The sequence below is a fragment of the Electrophorus electricus genome, chromosome 16 (genome assembly GCF_013358815.1).
Source record: "Electrophorus electricus isolate fEleEle1 chromosome 16, fEleEle1.pri, whole genome shotgun sequence".
NCBI classification, from domain to species: Eukaryota; Metazoa; Chordata; class Actinopteri; order Gymnotiformes; family Gymnotidae; genus Electrophorus; species Electrophorus electricus.
The window spans coordinates 10,232,299-10,256,698 of NC_049550.1; the positions used below are offsets into that span (position 1 = coordinate 10,232,299).

General features: G+C 39.4%; 3 protein-coding genes across 7 annotated transcripts; all 3 read left to right on the forward strand.

Annotated features, from left to right (window-relative positions):
- The first annotated feature begins 299 nt into the window (after positions 1-299).
- Positions 300-4,017, forward strand: pcdh8 (protocadherin 8). Its single transcript, XM_027011818.2, has 4 exons — positions 300-2,666; positions 2,769-2,848; positions 3,059-3,192; positions 3,464-4,017. The coding sequence occupies exons 1-4, from the start codon at positions 300-302 to the stop codon at positions 3,811-3,813; spliced, it is 2,931 nt and encodes a 976-aa protein (XP_026867619.2). The 3' UTR covers positions 3,814-4,017.
- Positions 4,018-4,485: 468 nt separating this feature from the next.
- On the forward strand, positions 4,486-8,296 carry LOC113578510 (uncharacterized protein CXorf38 homolog). Its single transcript, XM_027011803.2, has 6 exons — positions 4,486-4,830; positions 4,971-5,105; positions 6,376-6,498; positions 6,742-6,891; positions 7,320-7,484; positions 8,015-8,296. The coding sequence occupies exons 1-6, from the start codon at positions 4,621-4,623 to the stop codon at positions 8,153-8,155; spliced, it is 924 nt and encodes a 307-aa protein (XP_026867604.2). The 5' UTR covers positions 4,486-4,620; the 3' UTR covers positions 8,156-8,296.
- Positions 8,297-12,551: 4,255 nt separating this feature from the next.
- On the forward strand, positions 12,552-23,703 carry si:ch211-91p5.3. Of its 5 annotated transcripts, none has more exons than XM_035534866.1 (21): positions 12,552-12,866; positions 13,057-13,185; positions 13,315-13,440; positions 13,694-13,846; positions 14,032-14,193; positions 14,552-14,717; positions 14,991-15,098; positions 15,241-15,456; positions 15,751-15,891; positions 16,002-16,142; positions 16,386-16,619; positions 16,783-16,965; positions 17,363-17,503; positions 17,613-17,753; positions 17,995-18,225; positions 18,371-18,451; positions 18,878-19,090; positions 19,245-19,379; positions 20,913-21,218; positions 21,451-21,591; positions 21,683-23,703. In XM_035534866.1, exons 1-21 carry the CDS (start codon positions 12,669-12,671, stop codon positions 21,772-21,774), a joined length of 3,438 nt encoding a protein of 1,145 aa, XP_035390759.1. In that variant the 5' UTR covers positions 12,552-12,668; the 3' UTR covers positions 21,775-23,703. The 5 variants fall into 5 exon arrangements, with proteins under 5 accessions (XP_035390759.1, XP_035390760.1, XP_026867614.2 ...); XM_035534867.1 differs by having other exon boundaries at positions 17,616-17,753; XM_027011813.2 differs by having other exon boundaries at positions 16,005-16,142.
- Positions 23,704-24,400: the final 697 nt, after the last annotated feature.

A 24,400-nucleotide genomic window follows, 5' to 3' on the forward strand; every position in this document is an offset into this window, starting at 1 on the left:
AATCCATTTTGGTTCACCACAAGGAGCCAATTTGTAAAAATATAAATGTACTTTTGTCCAAGTTGAAAAAAGTTTGGACACACTGTGGCGGTCCCGTTTGGCGGATCAGAGCAAGGCCATTGGTCAGCGGAACTCCTTATTTGCATAGAAGTCTGGCTTAAATCCCGCATTGACAGACCTTCTGCAGGCTAATTCAAACGAGCATTTGGAAAGAAGATACTGCATGCGCACAAACTGAATCCATTTTAGATGGTCTATCACGAGTTTTAGAAATCTACTGATTACTAGTTCAGACGGACATGGAGGTTAGAAAAATGCTAGTAAGTTTGATCTCAGTTGTGATCTTTGCTACCACGGTTGTGTTAGGGATAACAACAAAATATTACACCTATGAGGAGGATGCGCCAGGAACGTTTATTGGAAATCTTTCAATGGACCTGAAAATCGACCCGTCCGAAGACCCGAACACAAGTTTCCGCTTCATGCAAGAAGGAAATTCATCACTGATTCAGATGCGAAAGTGCGACGGGCTCCTTACGGTGGGACAGCGCATTGACCGAGAGAAGCTATGTCAGCGTTCCACACAATGCCTGATCACGTCTGACGTGGTGGTTTTCTCCAAGGAAAAGTTTCACCTAATCCATGTCGAGATTCACGTGAGAGACATTAATGACCATTCTCCGATGTTTCCTCATAACGAAATACAACTCGAGATTTTAGAGAGCATGGCTGTGGGCACGCATTTTCCGTTAGAGGTGGCCAACGACCTGGATGTTGGAAACAACTACATCCAAAGTTATCAGCTGTTTCATAATAGTTATTTTGATATAGAGGTGCGAACCGCCGAAGATGACATGAAATTTGCTCAACTTGTGCTAGTGAAAGAGCTGGACAGAGAGATTGAGGATTCGTACACACTTCAGGTTACTGCAAGTGATGGTGGGAGTCCTCCAAAGTCTGGATCGGTGACAGTTCATGTTAAGGTTTTGGACTCAAATGATAACAGTCCTCAGTTTGAGCACAAAAGTCTTAAAGTTGAACTCAATGAAGACGCACCTATTGGTTTTCTCTTGCTCAGGGTTCAAGCGTTCGACCCCGACCATGGCCAGAATGGTGACGTACACTATGATTTTGTGGAGGGTGTTCTCAACGACATGAAAAACAATTTTGACATTGATCCTTTAAGCGGTGCAGTGACCGTGAAATCTATGGTAGACTTTGAAGTAAGAAAATCATACGAGCTGAACATACAGGCGTATGATTTAGGTGAGAATTCCATTCCATCAACTTGCGCAGTTATCATTGAAATTGTAGATGTGAACGACAATGCCCCAGACATCACGATCAAACCAATGACGTTGATGAATGAAGGCATGGCCTACATCACAGAAGTGGCAGCGGTGGAGAGCTTCGTTGCTCTCATCAGCGTCACAGACAAAGACTCGGGTGCTAACGGATATGTGCACGTAAGTTTGCACGGACACGAGCACTTTAAACTTCAGCAGGCGTACGGCGACAATTTTATGATTGTCACCACATCTGCTTTGGACCGAGAAAAGATTCCTGAATATAACTTAACTGTAATAGCGGAAGACCTTGGCTCGCCACCATTTAAAACGTTTACTCAATACACGATAAGAGTTGGTGATGAGAACGACAACCCCCCATTGTTCAGCCAACCCGTCTATGAAATTTCAGTGATGGAAAACAAAGCCCCGGGATCCTACATTGCTTCTTTAGTAGCTCGTGATCCTGACGAGGCTGCAAACGGCAAAGTGACGTATAAACTTCTGGAAAACGAAGTTGAAGGAGTCCTCGTGAGTTCTTTTCTTTCAGTGGACTCAGTTTCAGGGACTCTTTACACAGTGAGCTCACTTGACCATGAGCATGTAAAGCAGATTGAAGTTGCCATCCTAGCCACTGATGGGGGTTCTCCTTCATTGTCAAGTACTGCTCTGGTGAAGGTCAGGATTGTGGATGAGAATGATAATGTGCCTTTTATCACTTATCCTGTTCTCATCAACGGCTCCACAGATGTGCCTATACCGTACAATGCTCCAGCTGGTTACATTGCCTTGAGGGTTGAGGCCCATGACATGGACGATGGGGTGAATGCCGAGCTCTCTTACACCATTCTGGAGGACAAAGAAATACTGTTTTCCATTAACAAAAAATCTGGTGAGATTGTGCTGAAGCACCGCCTAATGTTCAGGTACGATGATGTGATTGAAATCAAAGTCAGAGTTAGCGACCTTGGTCGGACGCCTTTCTCTTGCACCGCCACAATCCGTTTTGTGGTTTCAGATACAGAACCTTTGGAGAAGCAAGTAATGGTAGTTCTTGAGTCAAGTGATGAAAAGGACGACCATGATGTAGACGTTTCCCTCATTGTCATTGTACTTCTGGGCACCATGTGCGTAATGTTGCTGGTTGCAATTGCTGCAGTGGCCCTCTCACGCAGGACCATCCACAGAGACGTGTCCATCAGCAAAATGGAGGGTGGCTCTGCGGGACACTTCAAAAAGACTCTGCTACCATCACACAGTATTGACTCATCAGACACGAACAGCTTTTCTGGAGGCAGTACCACTGTCACAGAGCAAATTTCATCCTCAAGGGGTGACTCGTCTTATGAAGAGGAACAGAGCAAGGACTCTGACAATAAGGTAAATAGCACACAAGTGAATATAGTCTATGACCAAGCTTAATTTATTCTGATAATTACAGGAAAAGATGTGAGGGCTTACTGTTGATCCTTTTGTCTCTAGGTGTTTCAACCTCTCTTCAATAAGACTCATTTTGAACCTCTGGCCATTTGGCAAGGAGACAGATATGCACTTCAAACAAGGTATGTTTTATTCAGTTTTCTCATGGTCTTTAATGAACCTGTTTAGTGTTAACTGCCAAATGCAAGGCTTTGATTTCATGTAAACATATTGCCTGGCTAACTAAGGTTTGCTCTAGATGCAAACTATGGCTGACTGTTTGTGTTCCTCCTTTGGCATGGCTGTTACTGGATGCCTGTGCCCCTTTTCTGACTTGTCTATTCCGTTAACAGTGTCTTCAAGACCACTGATCAGATGAGTGTGAAGGACAGCGGGAAAGGAGACAGTGACTTCAATGACAGTGACTCTGACACTGGTGGAGAAGCAGGTCAAAAGATGACCACCCTTAATCACCGACATGCTAGAAGTAAGTTTTCTAGGGCATTTGCAATTTATAAACTTCATATTTTTATAGTGTATTCTCTGATAGAAATGTAATATGATTTTCTAATGCTTTTCACCTCCATCCTAAGATAAATTGCAAAAAAGAAAGTATATGGGCTTTATGAATATGTTTAAATATGAGAATTTTTCAGAATTCATTTGAAAAGTTATTATGTTTTGAAATATGTGTTAGCCTAAGAAAATTATTTTACAGATCTCTTTTGTTGAAAACTAATCTTTTAGTTTAATTTCAGGTTCATTCCACACTGGACCAATGAGTGGAACTTGCTCAGCAAGAGAGATCCCAACACACGCTTCCAGCACTCACGTGGGTAAAAGTGGATACACTTTAGCATATCAGATGCCAGTCTGCAGCCAGCGCCTGTCTTCTCATGTCCAAGGACCTTCTTGGAGGGACTATGGTTATAATACAGTTCTCCCACGAGCTTCTGAGCAAACACAGGAATCCAGATGTCACAGAATGGGAATGCTGCCTTCACAGCTTTATTACAACCAGCCTGCACATGCTCAGATGGACAGACAAGGCCCAGCTACCAAGGAGCCAACCTCAGACATGGCCACCACACCTGTAGTGTCATTTTGAAGACAGACTGTGATTATATATATGATTGTCTTTCAGTGCTCAAATGTGAATGTTACATTTAACCAATCATTTCAACCAGTATTTAAAGCCAGAAAACTTTCATTCAGGAGTGAATGTAATGCTTTTTCATCGATTGTTTGTTACTGAGAGCATTCTGATTGTGTGATATTTGTCTGCTTTCTGCTTTGTTCTGTTTGTAACATAGGGTAGTTATTTGTAAAAGCTTAGCCCAGAATCTTCTCTTCCGGCCTGGCATGCTGCAGTCTTTATTTAAATATCTGGTACTGTAAATATATGTAAATAAAGTATATTATATTTATTGCATATTGTGAATGTTTCTGGTTTAATTTTGAATAAATGAAACAAATTAAATATTTCTGTTGTAAAGTGGAGATTTATATATTTATATATACACTATGTGTATTTAGGCAGCCTATTATGTAGCTGTATTTTTGTTACAGTTTTGCCTTGCAATTTACTTTACAGATTTAATTAACCACTAGCCGTAGAGTATTTCCTTTCAAGACTCCTCGAAAGCACAACTTGAGCTACAGCGCCACCCAACGTCAGAATGAAATGCGTGAAAGTGTTATCAATTCCGCATTGTTCCTACAATACCCACAATCCATTTCTAAGGCATCTTATTTTTTACGGAAGGGTTGCTGTATAAACAAAAAGTATACTGTACTGGTCCTATCAGCCATCGATAGGAGTGTTTCCTTATTTCCTTCTGGCATTACCGAGATGTGTTCTTGTTAGAAGTACGCTAATTCGCTTGGTTTCACTGAAAGGTTTTAGATCACGGACATGGTTCACGAGGAGCTGTTTGCGCGTCTTAATGAAGTTGGGTACAAAAACTGGTTAAAAGCAGGCTATTGCCTTATGAAAGTTAAAGACGGTTTGTGTGGATTTGTGGACAATGAAATGCGAGACTTTCACAACGTTGTGATCAATAGCAACACGATCTTGCTAAGAGGGACAACGTGTCAAAGCAATTGTAGACCAAAGAATAACCAGGTACTTTCTCTATAAATAATTCACGTATTTCAGAGCATCTGTAGGCAACAACCTAAATATATAAATGTATTTTCTTTTCTGTACCTAGGAAACTATACATGTGTAATGATCTACTCCTGACACTTTACCTTGTCCTCCAGTTCCAGTCGGTTTGTGCCCTTTGTAGTGAGTGGAAGAGGGAAATAGTGAAGCACCACACAAAGCCATATAGTGTTATTAACTGGGGAAACTGCAGACCCTGGCTATGGCCCACTGAACCCTGGGAACTGGCAAAGGTAGGTTATGTCCCACCACCCGTTTTATTAGAAACACCTTACACATAAACTTAAAGGTAGCTTACACGCCACCACCTGTTTTATTAGAAACACCCTACACATAAACTTAAAGGTAGCTTACAATCCACCACCTGTTTTATTAGAAACACCTACTTTACAAATATCCTCAAAGGCTACTTTATTAAGTACACCTCTCTTAGGTGCAGTTTATGGGTGTGCAATTACAGACTGTATCCCATCTGTTACCAAAAACAATCTGTGAACCATCTCTACCCCATTAATTACCAGATGGTTTCTGGCCACAGGACCACTGCTGACAGGATATTGTTTGGGTGATGGACCATTCTCAGCACAAGAGTATCATGGTAGTGGGTGATTTGGTATCAGTGTTGTTAGAGTTTTTAACTGGTATTGTCACTGCTAGGTTGTGGGTAGTCTACCATACAAAAATATCTAGCCAACAGCGGCCTTGTAGTAAAAACCTGACCTCTGATGAAGTGCTGGCTAACAAAAATTGTGCATGGCAAAAACGGTCTAGTTGTATGCATGCAAGGTGTTTGTAATGTAAAGTGTTTCCAATAAAATGGTTATTGACTACACTATACAGTTCCTGGGTTAAGCTGATACATACTAGACACTGGGGGAGCTTCCCAAGGGTAAGGGTGTTGTGTTTCAAAAATGTTTATGAATAAGTGTGCAGAGGCATCAGATCGTGAATTATGATGCAATAATAAACATTATTATTATTATTATTATTATTATTATTATTATTATTATTAATAATAATAATAATAATAATAATAATTATAATACTTATGTTCAGTGCTTTAAAGCATTAAGTAAAAGCTGTTCTTTTATATATAATACATGTCAAATAAATTTATCTGACATAATTTGTTGCAGAAGATTTATATACCTATAAGCAAATATTGCAGTCATTGATTTTGTTAAATTGGTGTATCTGAGAAAACAGGCAGACATGGTAGACTGCCCTGTCAGCACAACTTTACCCTTCAAAATATCACCCAGCACTGGCAACAGAAGGGTACATTTTATGAGCCTGCCTAAGTCCACCCCACCCCACCCCACCCCACCAATTTAATGAAAATAGGCCATTGGTCAGGAAATTGCCCAGTCTGGCAGTGTTGAGCACGAACTACATCTCCCTCGTGTGTTGGCTTGGGGGGCTTTGCTTATCTGCTTGAGCTCCTCTTAAGCAGTTGAGGCTCTGTAGCTGAATGTGTTTCAAGAGTGTGATTATGTTGTGTAGGCTTTTATGCCCCGAGGGCAGACGGGCGTCACCAGAGCAGAGCACTGTGATGCCGCTGCTCTCCTCAACCTCCTCCACCTCTGCGACCACTTCAGCTTCATCAACCACTGTCTCGTTACTGAGGTGAGCAGCTGCTAAACCACATTTTCACTCAAAACTATTCTAAATAAGTAAATCGCAGATAGCAGTTGGGGAAAAAAGGCACAAACTGTATCCAAAGCCATGCAGTCATGAAAACAAGAGTGAGCGCAGTTGGTTTGCAGATAGCTAGGCCAGATCAAAGTTAGTTTGCTGGGCTCCAGCACCATGTGAAAATGTTCTCTTTATCCTGTCAATGCAGATATCTCGTCCATCTGTGCTCTGCAGGTGATCCGCTACAGGAATGAGCTGATGCACTCGTGTGAAATGCGGGTCTCCGATCAGTGGATGGCACACTTTCAGAAGAGTCTGGAGCAGCTGTTACTGCAGTTACGCCATGTACCTGAAGTGGCCATAGCAGCCCAACAGATCCAGGAGGTATAAAAAAGCAGCATTAGAGGATTTTAACCATGGTAAACTCAGACCTATAATATTTACATTTAGAGAATTTAGCTGACACTTTTAGTTAAGTGACTTAACTTTATTAAGAAAACAGGGGTCAGAGGCCTTGCTCAGGGGCCCAACAGTGGCAACATGACAGTGGTGGGGTTTGAATTGACAACCTTCTGATTATTAGCCAAGTACCTTAACCTCTGATGTACCACTGCCCGCTATGATATGTTTTTCATACTTTCTCATTAATCACAATTTAATCAGATAAATCACAAATTATAAAACAGTTATCCACAATCAGTGTTTTAGAACTTTTAGTATAAGTATCAATGGTAATCTGATGTTCCATGAGACACACAAAGTGGTAAATCTGCTCTGTGGTGTGAACTGCAAATTTTAAACATGCTAATCAGATGCTGTCAGTGGATCTGTCAGTGCATGTCCCTGGGGTGGACAGTGTGGATGGAGCCAACAGGGTGGGGATTGAATCCATCAGCCTGTGGGAGACAGAGCTACTCCGGGAAAGTTTGAAAGACCTTTTAAACACCGATGAACATGAGGGGGCGCCGATATATGCGGTAAGATTTACATAGAGCAGCCTACATTAGGAGTAGCTATTTCTGAACAGTATCAAATATTCATCAGTAAATGAAGTGACCATATGGAGTGTGTTGACCTTATTGAAGCATTTCTGCGTTACCATTATGAAAATGAAATTAGGAAAAGTCAAATAATTTATACAGGCACACAGATGTGACTTCACATTTATATATATGCCTGATACTTGAAGCTTAAATAGTTTGTTGTGGTGGGGGGATTCCAGTTTCAGTTACAACATATCATATGAATGCACATTTAAAGATACCCCATTAACTACTGTTAGTGTTCTGAATACTTTCTCCCTTCATGTAACAATCTCTATAAAACCTAATAATTTTCAGAAATGTGAAATAAAAAAAAACATACTTGAGCATTTCCTGTAGTTCAACACAGCATTAGAATATCAAATAGATTTAAGTCTACATTTATAAACATCTACCTTGTTCTTTAATACATTGCTATACTTTTTTTAAGATAAATGTTGTAAGCTAAATGTTCTTGCTTCTAGGATTTGCAGAAATTGCAGATGCTCCACAGATTTCTGAGTGGCAATAAGGACCTTGAAGAACAGTTCGGGAATGAGCTTCATAGCATTCAGGTTTTAGAAGATCAACTGCAGAGCTTAAACAGCAACAGTGGGCAACAGTGACTGTACTACACAAAGAACAAGGAAGAACAGACCATTGTCTTTTTTTCAAGACAGTAGAAATATGAAACACATGAACATTGGAAACTTCAGTTTTGTTTACATTTTAAACTGTTAAAATAAACATTATGCATGGTTCATCCACGAGCTTCTTTTATGGGTAGCTTTGTTTTAATCTTATTCAGTACTGCTTTAAGATCGTAGAAACTTCTCTCAATCTCTAATATTTGAAACTGTTAAAATTCAAGTTAAATTGCGAAGAACATACTCCAGTGGGTTTAACGCAAGCAAAAACCCATATTGTATTTCTTCTCCTTTATAAAGACAGCTTGGCCCAAACACAGTGGTGAGTCAGAACAAACTTTGGATCAGTGGAAGTAGTACAGCTTAAAGGGTAGTTTTCAGATCTCTCTATCTTGGTACAATAATTCACAATAATTTTCAAGCATTCTTAATTTTCTCAGAGTGCATCAAATTATTTTCTTGTCTGCTTCCTGTCTCCGGGACCTTTGCACAGTGATGTTCACGTGGACAAAGTATTTCAGTGCAGTGGAGGCTCAGAGGAGTTCACCAGGTAAATCTCCAGAATAACAAGCACAGAGCACTTCCTGACCTAAAGTTTAATAAAACCTGCATCAACTCAGTAATGTACATGGCCTGTGCTAAACCTAGTTTGACCCCTTTGATGCAGTTCACCTGAAATATAAAGGTTATTCACAGGTGTAGAGCACCTGGTCTTGACAAGGTGCTTCACCTTTACTCAGTTGAAAATACTTCCCAGCCTTGAAACAGATCCCAAGTGCAATTTATCCAGTAATTAGTACAGTCAATTTTACTTTGAGGAACAATCATTGAGGCGAGGAATTCTAGTTAAAGACAAGGCAACAAGAAAATTTGAATATGTTTATGAAGACCTTATGAATGAATAGGCAAATCAAAATATTCGCAACAGGTGCAGGAAAGACTTCATCATGAACAAAGTGGGACAAAACTATAAGCAGGTCCTTGTTGTTGGAGAGAGAGCAGGCTATTTCAGTGGTGCTAGTGCATAAGTACTTGTAGTTTGGAGAGATCCAGTCACAGATTCCACCCCACAGTATGAAGTGACAACACAGAGCAGGATTGGCTTCAGCCCACACAGCAGAAGAATACTCTTGGTGGAAAGCTTTGGGGGGAATGACAGTTGCTATATATATACAAGTATCATAGTAATCTGCTGTGAGAATTTACTGGCGACACATAAAAGCCTCAAACCATAAAGTAAGCAACTCATGCATGACCTGCTTTGCTGATAAAATGCTACTTAAACACTTTGACTTCTGTATGAAGTATTTATCTGTCCCTCGGCTAGGCTATGTTCCATACCTTTTGTGTTGATATTTAGGCCATGAAAAATGTACAGGGTTTATAGACTTTTTCAGATTTAAATGTAGATTATTAATCATAACTCCAACCAATTGTGTGAACATGTGGTGGAAGAATCAGTAGCTGCTGTTATAGGCTTGTTTAGTCTATTGTCTTATTTTGTTATTTAATTATTAATTTATAAATGTTAGTCATCCATGAAATTGCTGGTCCATGAAAGGAGTTTCCTAGAGTGTCTCATATTTAACCTTTTCTGCATGGCTGTTGACACAGTTGTGATGTTAAGATATTTTAGGTTTTAGAACCTTACATCATACATAAAAAACATGGCCCCATTTAAGCAGTCTGCATAAGACAGAGGAAATGTTCCTATACACCTATATTATTTTAACATTTTATTCTGCTTCAGCGTTTAAATAATTCCTGAAACAATTTTGTTATCAAGAAGCAAAAAATATTAAGCTACCACAGTAGTAGCAGTTTTTGTTTGAGAATGTGTTTGTCTATATTTTTATATAGGCAATTTCTGTGAATAGGCTGTATATAAGTTATTAAATGAATAATGAAGACCAACACAAATAAACTTTAGAATAAATTCAAAAGTTATGGTTTCAGTCAGTGCATACATATTAACTTCCCAGACACCTAAACTTTGGTATTTGTGGCTATGATAGTCACGTTTGTCCTCAGACGTTAGCCTACATCTTTTTTGGCCATGTTGTGGGGTTTGGTCTGAATATTGAGGTGGGGGCCAAAACTTTGTACAAAACTCTAGAAGACAAAAACATATATTTTATTTCTCAATGTCATAATTTGTAACCTTGTTAATGGTTATTGCATATCTTTGGTAACAACATTGGTTATTTACTTGCACGAGTGCGCTGACATTTCACCTATATTGTCACCTTCCCCTACTTTTGCCTTGTCTCTAAAGGGGGTTCCCATGCTGCAGAAAACTGAGGAACTGTGGAACAGGCAAAGGAATGAAACATCATATATAAATACTGTAAAACAGTGTTAGCTGTAAACTGCAGAGTCCGGATGCTTTTCTGCAGAATATTTTCTTTAATTTTGGAGGTGTTAGCAGGGGAAATGCTTTCAATATATCCTCTCTTATGAACTGGGTAGACTTGACCTAAAAAAGTTTGGAATCTGAAATTTCAAGAATTTAATAAGAAAAGACATTTAAAATTCCTCCTTTAAAATCATCTATCTGCAAAGCAATTTCTGTGTAAACCTGAAATATTAATAACTGAGACTGTGGGAAGATGGAAGACAGGAACATTAGAACTGTACATCAAACCTCAGAGGTGTTATCTCATGTCAGCCTCAGGAGTGTTCTCACACCATTTTATTGGCTGCTTTCCTTTTCAATTTCATCTTCTAAAGCAGGGTGTGCAGTTGCATGAGAGCAGAGGAGGACCAGTGGAGTTCCCCATGTAACACTCTCAGATGTATTTTTCCAAGTTGTGTTCAGCTCTCAGCATGCCTGTGTGGCTCTTTGACCATGCATGTTGATGACACTGACAACATGCAGCACCACCAGATGTAAGGGGAGTGGCAACTTAACAAACCTATGAAACTCAACTTGTTCTGGTCCCTGTTTGCTGTGATCTTTTTTGTGCAAAATAACTTGGAGGGGTAAGATGTATTCTTTAACCCACTTTCAAGAGCAATGTTTTAAAATTTAAACCTTCTCTGCTATCTTGAGGAAGTTGACAGGCCCCAATAAAGAGATGATTGGCAAATCTCATGGGAGCACTGAAGAGCACTTTTTAAAAGACAAGTTAAATAGTTAGGACCTGTCATTCATTTGCATTCTTTACCTTACTTTTCAATTCCTTTACCTACAACACAGAGACAGCATCATGAGAATTTTTCCTAAAAGAGTTTACCCCATAATATAGTCAGGGATGATTATTATTGGGACTATTATTATTATTATTATTATTATTATTATTATTATTATTATTATTATTATTACTGGGACTCAGCCTTGGTCTCAGAAGTGAGGTCTTTAGAAAATAGGGGGATGATGTGCATCATAGGAATGTTATCAGATGCCTACTCTGCATGTAAATTAAAGTACTTTTTAGACTTTGGGGCATAGATACTTTTTAGATTCATTTAGATTGGTTAAGATATATTTTTTCTATTAAATATAGGAAATAATAGGAAATTGCATTTTATAAATGTTATTTTAAACATTTACTGAAATGGCAACCCTATTTTGCTGGGTAATTTTCTTATAATCAGCAAATTCACGCTTGTCAAATAAGATGGGCTCTGACGAAGATCTTGCTTGGACTTTTTGAATGACTGGAGTAATTTGGCTCTTGTGGTGCGTAATATCATTATGATCAGTTGTACTTTTAATTTTTTGATAACATGTACAAAGAAGAACAGCAGCTAACTAACTTGTTTTTGGATAAGCTACAAAGCGAGTCGTTGTTGAAGTAACTATATTTTTGCTTAATGTTACTCTACTATCCTCTGTAATTATGCTAAAAGCCCAGCGTTTTATTTATTAGTATAAATCTTTTTTAGTAGTTTAAATCCTTTTATGTACTCGTTCGTGGAATCATCGGTCAAGCTATCCGCGCTTTAGCGATTCACGGTCAAGTCAAATTCAAATGTGCGATTTTACGGTATTTCGCTGCTCACCACAATCTCTATACTAAACAGTCAAGCTCTAAACTTCTGAGAAACATTATATAGAAAAGCCATTTTGAACAATGCTTATTAAGATGTTTAAATATATTACCAATTATGTTTAATCTAATAAGTAAACTGTATTTTGTACTTTTAAATGTAGTAAACGTGTGCGTCTTCATCAAAGCTCTTCAAAATATACGCAAGTCTCTTTCTCTTTGCTTAAGGAGCGTTAGATTGCGGTGAGCAGCGAAATACCATAAAATAGCACATATAGTCGCAGTAGAATTTAAAGCGCGGATGACGACCGTGAATCGCTATAGCGCTGATAGCTTGTCCGCGGTGAATCGTTGGAGTATTTGGCAACCTGGGACGTCAGGCGTACAGTTTGTTGGAAGGCGTTCACTCTGTTAATGGTCTGGGCACAACACACTAGATTACCACAAAATTATGAAATGTCATACTAGATGTACCTTGTGCAATCTCATTAGCTAAGAGGATGGAGTCATACAAGCGCTTCACCGACGAAAGCTACAAAAATTGGCTGAAAACTGCCGAGAGTCTTTACATACTGAGAAGACACATTCGTGATTTTGTGGAAAACGAAACCGAAACTTATCACAAATCTCTTCGGGAAAGTCTACAAAGGGAGGTTTGTGTAAAGGATTGCAAGAAATATTCGCCACAAGAAAAAAAGGTAAACTATGCGAGATAAAATGAGTATTTCACTAAATAATGTTTGTCTAGAGTTCTACTAACTTACCAGGTAGTTAGCGTTAGCTAGGGTTAGCTACTATAGCTTAATATTAGCGTAAGCACACAGAAATGTAACAGTCGTCTTACAAATGTGATAAACGTGACTCTGGCATAAACCCTTTTGTCCACAGTCACCCCTTTGTGACAGGTGTGAGCAGTGGAAAGTCAAGATATTAGAAAACCGTCATACGAAGTATGGCATACACTGGGAAAACTGCCAGCCATATCTGTGGGCTACAGAGAAATGGGAAGTGGCTAAGGTAAGTGCAGGGTAGCCAGCATCGTTTATTATCATTGCGTCATTTTTTATGTCATTGACAAAGGTGCTTGTTGGTCACTCGTTGGAGTGGAACTGGTGTAGCTAATTATTTCTTTAAATGTGACGTTAGGTTTATATGCCGCGTACACCAAAGGAACATCGCAGTTTTGACCAGTTCGACATTTCTGCAATTCTGAACTTCATGAGTCAATGCAAACATTTCAAAACCTTTGTTAAAAGCGACTTCCTGAACAAGGTGAATAAATAAATAAGTAAATAGATAGATACATACATACATATATACATACATACACACTGAATTCTCGTGTAATTGGTAAGACTTATGAACTTATGTTTCCTGTACTTGCATTTTCCAGTTATGTACTTGTGCATTGCTTTTGTTAATGAAGTCAAATGCATTGTAGGTATTGTCTCCAAATGTTGCTGGTATGTATTCTGATTGATTATGTTCGCATGTGTAGTTTTGTTCTTTTTTCTGATTGTTAAAGGTAATTAATGTCAGGAACAACGTGATGCATTCCCCTGATCTCAGGCTGAGCAAAAAGGACATGGAGGATTATATAGCAAATGTTGTGCAACTGGCAAAGTTCCTTGAGCCTCATGCACTAGGACTGAAAGATATATCAGAGGAGATACAGCAGGTATATAACCATGAAAGATACACAATCAATATGCATTTTTAAAGATCTGGAATCTGTGAAAGATATGACTGCATTGCATGCATTTATACATGGCATTATAGGTGTTCATGCTCTGTTTAAGATGAATGTATTTCATAATATTTGTAAGAGAAATGGGTTAGGTATTTACCTTTGGTCTATTTTAGTTTAAGGAAAATTTGGAGAAGTATTGTGGTCAAAGTTCTCCCAATGCAGAGAACAGCAAGGACGAAAATGTGAAGCTGATAAATAGAGAACACCAGGCCCTGAAGGAGAAGATTGAGTTTCTGGCCCAGCACTATGAGGAAGAACAACATGCAGACCTTAAAGTAGGATACAGTGCCCAGAGAAGGGCAAAATACATTAAAATTTATTTATTTACAAATTACAAATAAATATTGAACAAATGTATCACAATAAAATATTGATGGCAAAAACATATTCAAATAAGATACATGTAGTTAATTATTAGTTAACAACAAAACACAATGGGAACATTGATAATCTTCCCAATTTCACAGGACTCCTTACTGGGAGGCCCCTTCTTAGGTTACTAACGTAAAATTACTTTGTACAAAAATGCCAGGTTAATGACAAAAAAATGCACATTTATCTTACTCAAATCTGGAAAAATGATTAAACACTGTGTTCTGAAAATCTAAAAATCAATTTGCATATTGTCTTTAGAAAGAACTGCAGGGTATGAAAGGCTTTTTGGAGCAGAACAAAGACCTCCTGGAGAACTTGGGTCCTTATGTTAACCAGCTGGATGAGATCCAAGAAAAGGTGAACAAGCACGATCACCAGATTGATAATCTCAAGAATAGGGTGGACAAACTGGAGGAGACACAAGGTGGGTAAAAGAAGGCGTTATTACATTAATCCTAGAGGATATACCAGTTTTATTTACAGAGTTTTTAATTTCTCTGTAAACCCATTCTAAGCAAAAGTCAGTGGCTTGACCATTTATACTGTTAATGGTGAAAGTACAGTAGTGAATGCAAAAACAATTCAGAAATTCATTTAGAAGATTACTTCTTATTGTATCTTTAAAAAAGGTAATAATAAAAAATAATAATAACCATGTGGGAACAGGCTTGGCTTTTGAGCTGATTATGATCCACAGACCCTGTGTTCATTGGTGATCCCCTTAAGTTCAAGAATCATCTGATAGAAGAGGCTAAGAAATGCAAGTGGTCAGATCCTGTTTTTACAGAGGTCCTTGAAGCCAATGGTAACTAGTCTATTATTTCTGTTGTATTTAATATATAGTTATGAGTTCTACAAATATATATTGTAGTTACTAAAGAAAATATTTTAAAACTTTTTAAAGTGTTGAATGTGTTTTTATTAGATTCCATTTGTTGTTTATTTAGGTTATAGAGGTCAGGTGGAGGTCAATGGGCACATCTTTACAGGTTCTTATGTGTGTAATAGCAAAAAGAGTGCTCACCAGGAGGTGGCTAAGAAGGCCCTGCAGAACCTAAAATTCTGCTACTATAGTACTGAACAGTTTTCCCACCCTGGATGCATAGACAAGCCATCAACATCTTCAACCACTCCATCAGTGAATCCTGTTACATCAGCCTCAAGTAAAATGTTTTTTCCTAGCTTTAACGCAGTTACGTTTGATCTTACAGTCTAATTTTATGCTGTCATTGTCACCTTGGTTTAAATATAGTAACAAATATGCATTGAGCTAAGTAAGGCTAACTTTGGCTTGGTGGAGTTTGTAGACTAGCAGTCTTGTCTTAGTGTCAACTAAACATGAACATTTCAACCATTGTAAGTTTTACCACGCAGTCAAGGGAGTTAGACAGTGTTTTGATGGCTTTTTTTCAGCTTACTTTGCAACTTTTGAGCTGATTTGGAGTTTCCCATTTCAGATGCCCTCTTTTATGCCAGTGCAACCGTGGTCCTCAAAAACCAAGAAGTTGTTTCTGATGGATGTGCACAACAGGAACATGCAATTGAATCAGCATACAAAAAACTAGCCTGTCTGTTTCACTTAAATGCCCATGGAGGTGGTAGGCATCAACCGATTTATGATTAGTGTTTATACAGATCTAGTCATTGGTTTGGTCAGTAATTTGGTTTCGGTTAATCATGATTATATCCGTTGCCCTTTCTTGTGCAGCAGGTAATAGTTTTAAGACAATGGTCTTGGCCCATTTTGATAGCTGCCATTACCCTCCACCATCAGAACATTTAGATCAGCAAGACGATAAGAACTTCTGCAAACTCCTTCTCTGTGGACCGTTTACCTTTCATGACAAAGGTATTTAGATTCTGTCTACTTTATAAAACAAATATATGAATTTCCTTAACTTTGCCTGTAAGATTTAGATATTCTTTTAAAGTATTGTTTAACAGTGATCTCATGTTAACAACATTCCCATACAACTGACACCACCACCCTTAATTCAGTGCCAGTCACATTTTTGAGTTTTTAAATCCAAGTATCTCTTCATGTCTTTGTTCTCTGTCTGATGCATCTTACTTGGTTTATGAAACTCTTTAGATGGTTCCATAAAGAAGAAACAAACAGAACAGCAGGTGGCTATGGTTGCCCTACAGCAGCTATCAGGGATCCTTAACTGTAGTTTTGATTCTGTTGATGGTGGAAACTACAAAGGGTTTCTGAAGGAATGTCTAGATGCCCATGGTCTAAAACAACCCAAGTACAGTACCGAGAGAAAAGAAGTGGACATTGAAGATGGGGAGTGTCCTAACACTAGTGGAGATAATTCTCACTGTATGTTTGACTTCATTTTTATATTATAGAGGTTTGTGACATTTATTCCAAACACCTTGTGAAGAGCAATGAATAAAACATACAACTCTTATGTTAAGTATGCAGGGTTTTCTTTCTTCTTGCCCCTTTTTAAAAAATTTATATTTGTATTGAACCTGCTCAGCATACTGTACCAGGACGCCGAGAGTGTTTAGCAAGGATGCTAGTCTTCAGCCAGAGGATAATGCTGCAGTGGTCCAGCCTCTACCTACAACACATCCAGACCACAATGATGTCCATCTGATAGGCATTCAGGGCACCCAGACTCCCCCCATACCATGCCAAGTGGCCAAGTTGGACTGTGCAGGTACACAATTGTAGGCGCTGCATGTGAAAGGAACGTGCCACTATAGTAACAGTAAAGTGTTACATCGTCCTGAAGTAAAATGTTTTTTTGGTTTTTTTTTCTAGCTTTAAGTTAAGTTTGATAGTGAACTATCTTACAAAAAAAAAAAATCTAATTTTTAAAATGTCATTGTCACCTTGGTTTAAATAAGTAACAAATATGCATTGAGCTAAATTAGACTAACTTTGGCTTGGTGGAGTTTACAAACTAGCAGTTCTTTCTTAGTGTCAACTAAACATAAACATTTTAACCGTTGTCTGTCTTACCACGCAGTCAAGGGAGTTAGACATTGTTTTGATGGCTTTTTTTTTCAGTTTACTTTGCAACTTTTGAGCTGATTTTGAGTTTCCCATTTCAGATGCCCTCTTTTATGCCAGTGCAACTGTGGTCCTCAAAAACCAAGAAGTTGTTTCTGATGGATGTGCACAACAGGAACATGCAATTGAATCAGCATACAAAAAACTAGCCTGTCTGTTTCGCCTAAATGCCCATGGAGGAGGTAGGCATCAACTGATTTATGACTAGTTCTTATACAGATCTGATCATTGGTTTGGTCAGTAATTTGTTTTGGTTAATCATGATTATATCCATTGCCCTTTCTTGTGCAGCAGGTAATAGTTTTAAGACAATGGTCTTGGCCCAATTTGATAGCTGCCATTACCCTCCACCATCAGAACATTTTGATCAGCAAGATGATAAGAACTTCTGCAAACTCCTTCTCTGTGGACCGTTTACCTTTCATGACAAAGGTATTTAGATTCTGTTTATTTTATAAAACAAATATATTAATTTCCTTAACTTTGCCTGTAAGATTTAGATATTCTTTTAAAGTATTGTTTAACAGTGATCTCGTTAACAACAATCCTATACAACAGACACCACCACCCTTAATTCAGTGCCAGTCACATTTTTGAGTTTTTAAATCCAAGTATCTCTTCATGTCTTTGTTCTCTGTCTGTTACACCTTACTTGGTTTATGAAACTCTTTAGATGGTTCCATAAAGAAGAAACAAGCAGAACAGCAGGTGGCTATGGTTGCCCTACAGCAGCTATCAGGGATCCTTAACTGTAGTTTTGATTCTGTTGATGGAAACTACAAAGGGTTTCTGAAGGAATGTCTAGATGCCCATGGTCTAAAACAACCCATGTACAGTACTGAGAGAAAGAAAGTGGACATTGAAGAAGGGGAGGGTTCTAACACTAGTGGAGATAATTCATACTGTAAGTTTAACTTCATTTATATATTATAGAGGTTTGTGACATTTATTCCAAACACCTTGTGAAGAACAATAAGTAAAACATATAACTGTCATGTTAAGTATGCAAGATTTTCTTTCTTCTTCTCCCATTTAAAAAAATGTGGCAGACACTAAGGGCAACCAGACAGACACTAAGGGCAACCAGACTCGCCCCATACCATGCAAAGTGGCCAAGCTGGAATGTGAAGGTACAGAAGTGTAGGCTCTGCATGTGAAAGGAATGTGCCACTATAGTAACAGTAAAGTGTACCATGATCAAAGAGTAGGTGATCTCTCTCTCTCTCTCTCTCTCTCTCTCTCTCTCTCTCTCTCGCTATATATATATCTATATATATATATATATATATATATATATATATATATATATATCTGTTTGCACAAGTTCATAAGTAGTAAACCTGTGTCCTGTGTTTATCAGTATGACCTTTAAACACATTACTAAAAGAAGGGCCTAAAACAATGTTTGTCAACATGTTGGCTCAAACCAAGCTCCCAGTCCACATCCTACACAAAAGTGCTAGTCTAAAAAGTAGTTTGTACATCTTGCCTCTTTGTGTGTGTGTGTGTGTATGTGTGTGTGTGTGTGTGTGTGTGTGTGTGTGCACATTTTACAGAGATCCACACACTTCTGGCACTGTTTAATCTGAAACCTCCATCTGTAACATTAGAGAGTGTCAGCAATGAACAAAAATTTGGCATTACTGTGGAAGTCATCTTGGACAACCTAACCTTTAAGAACAAAGATCCCTGTACCTCCAGGAGGGATGCCATTCGTAAAGCATATTATTCACTTGGCTGTGCATTGGGTATTTGCCAGTCAAACACAGGTACTGTGATGTCACAACAATGTTATAACTAACTAGTGGTGTACAATTATATTCAAAAGGTTTACAAGTGTCTACAATACCTGCTGTTGTTAGAAAGTGGAGTTATTACCTGTCTGTGTTCATTTATTTACTTATTTACTCTCTCTCTCCCAAGATGCAACCATGCTGGTGAAACAAGATTTTTCCCAGAAGTCATTCCCCCTTCCCAAGGAAGTCATTGAGGGCAACATAGAGCCTTTCTATTGTTCCCTTAACAACATCTCATACAATGTCATCTATGAGGGACAAGGTTAGCCATTTTTCTGTGCTATGCCATATGCACAATGAATGTATAGATACCTATACTAAGTGCCATTGTGGAAAATGGGAGGAGGTCACCTGCACAGGTGAGGGGGATATATGGTGGCGTTTAGGGGGAGCTACTTTAAGAACACACCAGTATATGTGATTCAATGCAGTGAGTTGAATATTATTACATGGACTACAGGCCTCTATTTCTTTAACAATAATTATAGATCCTATTTCTTTTTCTTTCTTTCAAGGGGTGGGATAGGGCAAGGGGGTGGGGGGTGGTTAGTTTCGAGAAAGACCTCTCAGCACTTGCCACAGCACCTAAGAAAAAACCCAAAACATTAAGAGCTATAGCAACATCCATGCACAGGCATCCTTAACAGATGTTTGACTTGACTTGACCTGACCTGACCTGACCTGACCTGACCTGACCTGACCATTTCATATTTTATGCATACAATATCCACATTGTGGTGCCTATAATAAAAAACAGAAACAGTCATGGATAACACAAAAAGTCCAAAAACTTATTTCCATTGTGGTCCCAATATAGTACCAAATCCCATATTAGGTAACAGATGAAGAACAGCAAACATGGCATAATAAAACAATTATCAAAATAGATTTGCTCCGCAAAACTAAAGTAGAATTAAAAATAACATGTTTGTCTATGGAACAGGAGCTTGGTCAAACCTTCAATCTAGCTTTTTCAGTATGTTTATTTTTGCCTTCAGAGCAATTGAATATGAAAGTAACTATGAGGTAAAATTGGACAAAAGATTATTCTGTAGATCACAGCTAATGCCTACTAGTGACTCAGCAGATAACATGAAGTGTGCCATCATGTGTCTTAGAGTTCACTGGAAATGGACCAATCACAACCCCAGCTATAAAAATGATATTGATGTTCTTCTTTGGCAGCAGTTGGTATCAGCTATCTTCTGGGACAATCAGTTCTTGGTTTGAAATGTAAAGAACTCTGTTTGTCTGGATGGGTATCGAACTGTTCTAAAAATTGCTTCTGGGCCACATAGAATAATGACACAAAGTTCTTACAATAATGACACGAAGTTCCCAGAGAGGACTGAGGCATTTCTTAGAATGCTACTCAAAATCAGTCTTAAGAAAGAAAGATGTGGATCAAACTTTGGGCAGCTACCCACTACATGGGGGCTACCCCCAGACTTGGGTATATCTAGCAGTTTGTGCCATGCAAGTGCCACCTATGCCACTGCCTTTCATGCCTTAAACCAGTGGTTTCCAATCCAGTCCTTGGGGAAGCCAGTCCAGTCCTTCCTCAGCCAATCCAGGTTTTTGTTCTGTTCCAGCTCCCTATACTCCTGAATAAGATAATCAGTCACTGTGGTGCTCCTGATTGCTTGACCAAAGTCTGTTGGGAGCTGGAACACAATAGTTCTGACTGGCTGGGTTCTGCTCAAGGACTGGATTGGCAACCTTTACCTTATATGTATTATATCCCCAGTTTTCTGAGGGACACATATTACAGACACACGTTACATCTTCTCCACAGGTTCCACAGAGACAGATGCGAAACATGATGGCCTACAGAAAGCTCTGCATGCCCTGCCCTTGATTTTTGGCTACAAGACTTTGCCTAGCTCCGGTAATGCTGAGGAAATGGAGGCTCAGATTAACACCATTCTGACAAGAAAAAACCAAAAGAAGCTCACGTACTCTCTCAAATGGCACCGATATATGAGCTCAGCCAAGCTGCTGTTCAAAGACTACACCATGAAGAGTACGAGGCAGGCAAACAAGAAGGCAAATCGCAGTCACCTGAGTCGATGCATGCTCAGCCTACTGGGCGAGAAAACAGGTCAGAATGTGGTTGAAACCCAGTTATGAACACATACAGTGGCTTACAGCTGACAAGACAAGTGGGGACTAGAAGTTAGTAACTGAGCTGAATGTGAAAGTGGTGCTCACTGTGTAGTTGCACCTTGCACATTCAGAGCAGATTTGTAGCTTACAAGAAATAAAACATGGGTAAACTGGCCATACAGATTTTCAGTCAGTAATACGTCAGTCCATCTTTTGACACTCTGCAGAATCAAATGGTCCATCTTTCAGAAGCTGCTTAGATGAGTGGTTCATGAAGAGAGGTCTGCAGCCACCTGTATTTGAGGACACAGAGGAGGCCCAGGGATCCAAGGCTATGTTTTCTGTCTCACTCTCATGCTCTCATGCAGGTGACAAAAATACATTTACATGTATGTTTTCTCTTTCTTTCTTTCTCCCACAGTAAGTGCCATTATGTTTTTGTTTTGTTTTTTTCGTTAGACTGGGAAGACAACTTGGAGGCAGCGATTGAAAAGCTGATCCAGGAGCTCAGCAAGAGGTTTAGGTATCTGACTGAGCAGGATACATATTAGCCTGCCAAATCATTTGAAAACTACTGAATAGGCCTGATTGTACTTCCAAGAGGCTTTCCATATAAATGTAATACTCTGATTATGGGATTATGGGATTTTCAGGGTCTTTGGATTTTAACCAAGGTATATAAAGATTCAATTTGATTTTTAAAATTGTATGTGTTTTAAAAGGTATTGTTTTCAGCAGCACTTTAATTATACGCAGATTGGTTTGGCTCAGAAAAATACAAAGTTTATTTTAAAAATTGCTAAGGAGTGCGTCTTTATGCAAAAAGTAGTTTTGCATCATTCGTATAAATAATTAATTAGAACTAATAAATAACTAAATAACTAACAGCAAACACAGAGCTAATGTTGATGTTAAGTGTTGGTCTGTCTCTTTAAACCCCTGCCTGTGTGTGCCTCTTCATTGGTCATTGTTGCTGTTTCTGTTTCTGATATTGTATATGTGTAGCCATTGTTAGCATTAGATGTCATTGTTCCTGTCAACACTGTTCATCGTTATGTGTGAGTGCCACAAGTGTCATTGATGTTTTGTCTCATTACAATTAAATGTCTCACTAAATTGAGGGAGTCTTTGCATCCTGTTCCGACATTACAGAATGACCAACCACCACAGTACGCCAGCCCCCTCAATGAAGGATTCGGGGGGTTAAGGTACTTGACTTGTAATCAGAAGGTTGCTGGTTCAAGCCCCAGCACTGCCAGGTTGCCACTGTTGGGCCCCTGAGCAAGACCCTTAACCCACAATTGTTGTACATGATTGTAAGTCACTTTGGATAAAAGCATCAAATGTAAATGGGCTGAGGAGTACTGATGTGCTCCATAAGGACCGTAAAGAGGGCGGTTTGGTGGAGCTAGCGGGATCTCCGGCAGGCAGTGCTGAAGCCTGAGTTCCTTTCCTTCTGTGGACTCAGCAGCAAGACTGGAGGAGTCCACCCAAAGCCTCAGAGGCAAACTGCCTCTGGGGCACTTCTAGAGTGGCTGGAAAAAGGAGGACCATTTGGGGGAGGAGCATGGCCAGAACAGGTGGATGTGCACCCTTGTGTGTCTGTTGAGGCCAAGGACATGTCTACAGCTCCTGTGGGATTAGCAGGCACTGCAGCACAGTGCCTTATGTTTGTGTGGATTAGTGCTATTGTTTATGTGTGTTCGCACCGTGTGTGTTTTTGGAGCACCACATCACGGGGAGTGTACCTCCCTTTCTCCCTCGCACTCTGCCTTTCTCCCTCGTGTAAGGAGGTCTCCCCAGTTGGTGGCTCCTAGCCCGCCATGTGTTTGGTGGGCACCGGGCAGTGCCGTGCAGTGTCTGCGTGTGCACAGCGGCCTGGGGTTTGCTGTCCCAGAATGGGAGGTGTCAGGAGCCACGCCCCTGCGGAGCGGTCATCGTCAGGGAATGCTTCCCCCTCACATGTCACGTGGAGTATACCGGACTATCCTGAGAGAGGCAGGGAAGCTGCCTTTCTTCCTCCTACTGAGAGGTCTCCCTTGTTAGCGGCACCTGGCCTGCCCTGTGCTGGGTGGGCACCAGGCATGGTCGTACTGTGTCTGTGTGTGTGTACGGCAGCCTGGGATTCGCTGTCCCAGATTTGGACGCTTCAGGAGCTGTGCCCCTTGGGAGGGAATGCATCCCCCCCACGAGTCACGTGGCACAGTCTGCCGCATGCAAGGGGTTTCACCATTGTTTGTAGCCACAAGCTCTGTGAGGGCACACACCTGTACGGGGGATGATGTTAAGTGTTTGTCTATTTAAATCTCCACCTGTGTGTGCCTCTTCGTTGGTCAGTGTTCTGTTTCTATTACTGTTATTGTATATGTGTAGCCATTGTTGGCGTTATATGTCCTAGTTCCTGTCAACACTGTTCGTCGTTATGTATGAGTGCCACAAGTTTCATCAATCTTCTCTCATTAAACATCTCACTAAATTGAGGGAGTCTGTGCATCCTGTTCCATGCCCTGCAGCACTCGGGCCGACGTTACATGATCAGCCCATAAAATCTCTCTTTGATTGTATTAAAGATGTCAAATTATGAATAGAAAGTAATGTTCTTCATTTGAATGATAGTAAAACTGAGGTAAATTTATTCAGGCCGCCTGAGCAAACATTTCTTAATGCTAATAGCTTGGGGCCTTTTTCTTCAAATATAAGGGTGATCATGCTTTCTCTACTGCTGCTCCTAGGTTGTGGAACCTTCTTTCTTTTAATGTAAATCACCTGAAACTATTAAAGTTTTTAAAACTTGCCTCAAAAAGTACCTTTCCCCCCTGCTTTATGAGCTTATTTAGTGATTCTCATGCATATTATGGAGTATTTTAAATCTTTGATCTTTGTCTATCAACATTTTGCTCTGGGTTTAACATTTTAATATGAATTATTATGTTAGCCTTTTATATTTACTACTGATTTATTCTATTAATATCCTATCAATGTGTGTTTTATTTCTTTGTATTAACAGGTTTTAAACAGACTTGTAATGCTCTAATGTAGTAAAAGCTATTGCTGAAGTAAGTTATCACATCCATGAATGCGACTAAATGTGGCTTGTGAGTGTCCTTCCTACTAGCTCTGTCTTGCTGAAGCTCAATCTTTATTCCCCCCTTTCTGGGTACATAATTTCATGTTGCA

Bases quoted from the DNA above. Each gene is read 5' to 3' on its own strand.
- LOC113578510 (XM_027011803.2), top strand. From the start codon at position 4,621: ATGGTTCACGAGGAGCTGTTTGCGCGTCTTAATGAAGTTGGGTACAAA. The intron at 5,106-6,375 runs GTAGGTTATGTC...TATGTTGTGTAG, and splicing joins AACCCTGGGAACTGGCAAAG to GCTTTTATGCCCCGAGGGCA. The intron at 6,892-7,319 runs GTATAAAAAAGC...CATGCTAATCAG, and splicing joins CAGCCCAACAGATCCAGGAG to ATGCTGTCAGTGGATCTGTC.
- si:ch211-91p5.3 (XM_035534866.1), top strand. From the start codon at position 12,669: ATGGAGTCATACAAGCGCTTCACCGACGAAAGCTACAAAAATTGGCTG. The intron at 14,718-14,990 runs GTGGGTAAAAGA...TATGATCCACAG, and splicing joins CAAACTGGAGGAGACACAAG to ACCCTGTGTTCATTGGTGAT. The intron at 18,452-18,877 runs GTACAGAAGTGT...CACATTTTACAG, and splicing joins GGCCAAGCTGGAATGTGAAG to AGATCCACACACTTCTGGCA.
- pcdh8 (XM_027011818.2), top strand. From the start codon at position 300: ATGGAGGTTAGAAAAATGCTAGTAAGTTTGATCTCAGTTGTGATCTTT. The intron at 2,849-3,058 runs GTATGTTTTATT...TTCCGTTAACAG, and splicing joins AGATATGCACTTCAAACAAG to TGTCTTCAAGACCACTGATC. The intron at 3,193-3,463 runs GTAAGTTTTCTA...GTTTAATTTCAG, and splicing joins TAATCACCGACATGCTAGAA to GTTCATTCCACACTGGACCA.